The sequence below is a fragment of the Haliotis asinina genome, chromosome 13 (genome assembly GCF_037392515.1).
Source record: "Haliotis asinina isolate JCU_RB_2024 chromosome 13, JCU_Hal_asi_v2, whole genome shotgun sequence".
In the NCBI taxonomy this organism is placed as follows: domain Eukaryota; kingdom Metazoa; phylum Mollusca; class Gastropoda; order Lepetellida; family Haliotidae; genus Haliotis; species Haliotis asinina.
In genome coordinates, this window is record NC_090292.1 from 25,675,631 (window position 1) to 25,681,427 (window position 5,797).

General features: G+C 47.0%; 1 protein-coding gene across 1 annotated transcript; it reads left to right on the top strand.

The window, feature by feature from the left end:
- Positions 1-1,876: 1,876 nt before the first annotated feature.
- LOC137259746 (mucin-22-like) lies at positions 1,877-4,442 on the top strand (the record flags this gene model as incomplete). The annotated part of the gene is made up of 3 exons (XM_067797346.1): positions 1,877-2,420; positions 2,686-3,078; positions 3,325-4,442. Coding segments are annotated over 3 exons (2,055 nt in total), but the record flags the coding sequence as incomplete, so codon positions are not given.
- Between the last annotated feature and the right edge of the window lie 1,355 nt (positions 4,443-5,797).

Genomic DNA, 5,797 nt, shown 5'->3' on the forward strand with positions numbered 1-5,797 from the left:
GTGCAAATGTGTCAGAAGATCACTCGGACAAACTCAGATAGGTTCAGAGTGATTACGCAAAGGTAGAAGCAACCAGCCTTCATACACATATACATTATAAACTCATGGATGAAAACCGTAAACTGTATAGGGCATAACATGCATCCATGTCTTACACACACATCTGTCGGGAACGTTGCCCGGAGGTGTTCTAACACAGGCCTTCGCAGATGAACACACAATTTATCAAGACATCCTTTGCATGTCACTGAAATAACATTTATTTCTTATCAGTAAAATCAAATATATTTTTCAAGTCAATAAAAGCTTCTTCCAGTTTTACATAAATATTTAGAACATGTAATGTAAACATAGTATCTGCCGTTGAATATTGATGTCTGAACCAGCTAGAGACACTGAAAGCAAATTATTGATTTTTTTATCTTGATTCTTAAATTGTTTTTTTTTCGTAGTTGTTAAAGTTTTACCAGTGACATTTATTGAAGTATCACTCATGCATTTGTTAGGTTCGGATATATTTCATGACTTATAAAGAGTGAGTGAGTTTAGTTTTACGCCACACTCAGCAATATTGCAGCTATATGGCGGCGGTCTGTAAATAATCGAGTATGGACCAGACAATCCAGTGATTAACAGCATGACATGTGTCTACCAAGTCAGCGAGTCTGACCACCTGCCTCTTATGACAAGCACAGTCGCCTTTTATGGTTGGTGAAGTCCTATTCTACCCCGGTACCTTCATGGGTATTCTACTCCGAACCTTTACGGGTCACTTATAAGGAGGAATAATCATTCAAGTAGTCCGTTTGTTGGGAAATTTCCACGAAAAAGTGTGTTACTGAAGAAATGAATTGCTGGACTGTTAAATGATGGACTTTAAATTTAAAAAAAAAATCAAAATGGTAGAATATCATTCGTGAAGGACAGATATGCCCACTCCTGTTTAAAAAATCCTGCATGGGATAGGGGCTGTAGAGTGGCCTAATGGTTATACGTTCAGTTGTTACGCCGGAAACCCTGGTTCGCTTCCCCACTTGGATACAATGTGTGAATCCCATTTCTGGTGTCCCACACTCTGATACTGCTGGAATAAACCCAAAGCGGCGTAAAACCATATTCACTCAGACATACATTATATCCCGGCCGCATTCTTCAGGGTTGTTTTATTGTTATTGAAATTAGTATGCAGTTTCCGTAGATTGGGACATATGACATCAATCACTGGATGGTCATTTACAGCTCGCGGTCATATGGCTGGACTGTTGTTAATATTATCACATGGCGCCGTTCTGTAAATATTAGAGTCTGGACCAGACAATCTGGTGATCAACAGCATGATCATCGATGATACCCTTTGGGGACCGAGCAGCGTTGTTATTTCTTACTCTGTCACTTCTTATTTCTGTTACTGTAGCGATTCTCCGCCATGGCCACAGTGAGGGTCGCTCCTGTTTATTTCACGATCACTTCTCGTTGGTCAATTCGTCACAATTGTCAGAGGTGGGCGAGGGAGTATTTTGAGAGCTAAACGTCTTTCAGCCTTGTTTTAAGAGGCCAGTCAGTTCTCACATTACCCACGCACTCCGATGGGTTTGCAAACATCTTCATACTTACAGTCCCATAATCCGTTGCATTTGTATGTGCGCAGTACTCTACATACCTCACCTTTCCGAAACACTAGGGGATATGCACTGTATTTACTATTTAAAAACGCCCACAACTAGCTAGCTCGGTGAACATAACTAACGATGTTACTGATGATGAAAATGATGTAAATTTTGATATCACCCCCACCACCACTACTACTACTACCACCACCACTACTACTACTACCACCACCACTACTACCACTGTTGCTGCTGCTACTACAACTACTACCACCACCACCACCACCACCACCACCACTACTACTACAGTTGCTGCTGCTACTACTACCACCACCACCACCACCACTACTACTACAACTACTGTTGCTGCTGCCACCACTACCACCACCACTACTACTACTGTTGCTGCTGCTACTACCACCACCACCAGCACCACCACTACTACTACTGTTGCTGCTGCTACTACTACCACCACCACCACCACTACTACTACTGTTGCTGCTGCTACTACTACCACCACCACCACTACTACTACTGTTGCTGCTGCTACTACTACCACCACCACCACCACTACTACCACTGTTGCTGCTGCTACTACTACCACCACCACTACTACATCTGTTGCTGCTGCTACTACTACCACCACCACTACTACTACTGTTGCTGCTACTACTACTACTACCACCACCACTACTACCACTGCTGCTGCTACTACTACCACCACCACTATTACCACTGCTGCTGCTACTACTACCACCACCACTACTACTACTGTTGCTGCTGCTACTACTACTACCACCACCACCACTACTACTGTTGCTGCTGCTACTACTACCACCACCACCACTACTACTGTTGCTGCTGCTACTACTACCACCACCACCACTACTACTGTTGCTGCTGCTACTACTACCACCACCACTACTAACCACTGTTGCTGCTGCTACTACTACCACCACCACCACCACTACTACCACTGTTGCTGCTGCTACTACTACCACCACCACTACAACATCTGTTGCTGCTGCTACTACTACCACCACCAGCAGCACCACCACTGCTACTACTGTTGCTGCTGCTACTACTACTACCACCACCACTACTACTACTGTTGCTGCTGCTACTACTACTACCACCACTACTACCACTGCTGCTGCTACTACTACCACCACCACTACCACCACCACCACCACCACCACTACTACTACTGTTGCTGCTGCTACTACTACTACCACCACCAACACTACTACTACTGTTCCTGCTGCTACTACTACCACCACCACCACTACTACTACTGTTGCTGCTGCTACTACCACCACCACCACCACCACTACTACCACTGTTGCTGCTACTACTACCACCACCACCACCACCACCACCACTACTACCACTGTTGCTGCTGCTACTACTACCACCACCACCACTACTACCACTGCTGCTGCTACTACTACCACCACCACTACTACCACTTTTGCTGCTGCTAATACTACCACCACTACTACTACTGTTGCTGCTGCTACTACCACCACCACCACCACTACTACTACTGTTGCTGCTGCTACTACTACCAGCACCACTACTACCACTGTTGCTGCTGCTACTACTATCACCACCACTACTACATCTGTTGCTGCTGCTACTACTACCACCACCACCACTACTACCACTGTTGCTGCTGCTACTACTATCACAATCACTACTACTACTGTTGCTGCTGCTACTACTACCACCACCACTACTACCACTGCTGCTGCTACTACTACCACCACCACAAGCACCACCACTACTACCACTGTTGCTGCTGCTACTACTACTACCACCACCAACACTACTACTACTGTTCCTGCTGCTACTACTACCACCACCACCACCACTACTACTACTGTTGCTACTACTACTACCACCACCACCACCACTACTACCACTGTTGCTGCTGCTACTACTACTACCACCACCACTACTACCACCGTTGCTGCTGCTGCTACTACTACCACCACCACTCCTACTACTACTACTACTGTTGCTGCTGCTACTACTACCACCACCACCACCACTACTACTACTGATGCTGCTGCTACTACTACCACCACCACCACTACTACCACCGTTGCTGCTGCTGCTACTACTACCACCACCACTCCTCCTACTACTACCACTGTTGCTGCTGCTACTACTACCACCACCACCACCACTACTACTACTGTTGCTGCTACTACTACTACCACCACCACTACTACTAATACTGTTGCTGCTGCTACTACTACCACCACCACTACTACTACTGTTGCTGCTGCTACTACTACCACCACCACCACTACTACCACTGTTGCTGCTGCTACTACTACTACCACCACTAGTACCACTGTTGCTGCTGCTACTACTACCACCACCACTACTACTACTGTTGCTGCTTCTAGTACTACCACCACTAGTACCACTGTTGCTGCTGCTACTACTACCACCACCACTACTACCACTGTTGCTGCTACTACTACTACTACCACCACCACTACTACTACTGTTGCTGCTTCTACTACTACCACCACTAGTACCACTGTTGCTGCTGCTGCTACTACCACCACCACTACTACTACTGTTGCTGCTACTACTACTACTACCACCACCACTACTACTACCACTGTTGCTGCTACTACTACTACCACCACCACTACTACTACTGTTGCTGCTACTACTACTACTACCACCACCACTACTACTACTGTTGCTGCTTCTACTACCACCACCACTAGTACCACTGTTGCTGCTGCTGCTACTACCACCACCACTACTACTACTGTTGCTGCTACTACTACTACTACCACCACCACTACTACTACCACTGTTGCTGCTACTACTACTACCACCACCACTACTACTACTGTTGCTGCTACTACTACTACTTCTACCACCACCACTAATACCACTGTTGCTGCTACTACTACTACCACCACCACTACTACCACTGTTGCTGCTACTACTACTACCAGCACCAGCACCACCACTACTACCACTGTTGCTGCTGCTACTAGTACTACCACCACCAACACTACTACTACTGTTGCTGCTGCTACTACTACCACCACCACTAAAACATTGTTGCTGCTGCTACTACTGCCACCACCATTACTACATCTGTTGCTGCTACTACTACCACGACCACTACTACCACTGTTGCTGCTGCTACTACTACCACCACCACTACTACTACCACTACTGTTGCTGCTGCTACTACCACCACCACCACCACCAGCACCACTACTACTACTTTTGCTGCTGCCACTACTACCACCACCACCACCACTACTACTGTTGCTGCTTCTACTACTACCGACACTACTACTACTTTTGCTGCTACTACTACTACCACCACCACCACCACCACTACTACCACTGCTGCTGCTACTACTACCACCACCACTACTACTACCACTACTGTTGCTGCTACTACTACCACCACCACCACCACTACTACTGCTACTGTTGCTGCTGCTACTACTACCACCACCACTACTACTACTACTACTACTACTGTTGCTGCTGCTACTAGTACCACCACCACCACCACTACTACTACTGTTGCTGCTGCTACTACTACCAGCACCACTACTACTACTACTACTGTTGCTGCTGCTACTACTACCACCACCAGCAGCACCACCACTACGACCACTGTTACTGCTGCTGCTACTACCACCACCACTACTACTACTGTTGCTGCTACTACTACTACCACCACCACCACCACTACTACTACTGTTGCTGCTGCTACTACTACCACCACCACCACCACTACTACTACTGTTGCTGCTGCTACTACCACCAGCACTACTACCACTGTTGCTGCTGCTACTACTACCACCACCAGCAGCACCACCACTGCTACTACTGTTGCTGCTGCTACTACTACCACCACCACTAATACCACTGTTGCTGCTGCTACTACTACCACCACCACTACTACCACTGTTGCTGCTGCTACTACTACCACCACCACCACCACTACTACTACTGTTGCTGCTGCTACTACTACCACCACCACCACCACTACTACTACTGTTGCTGCTACTACTACTACCACCACCACCACTACTACCACTGTTGCTGCTACTACTACTACTACCACCACCACCACTACTACCACTGTTGCTGCTGCTACTACTACTACTACCACCACCACTACTACCACTGTT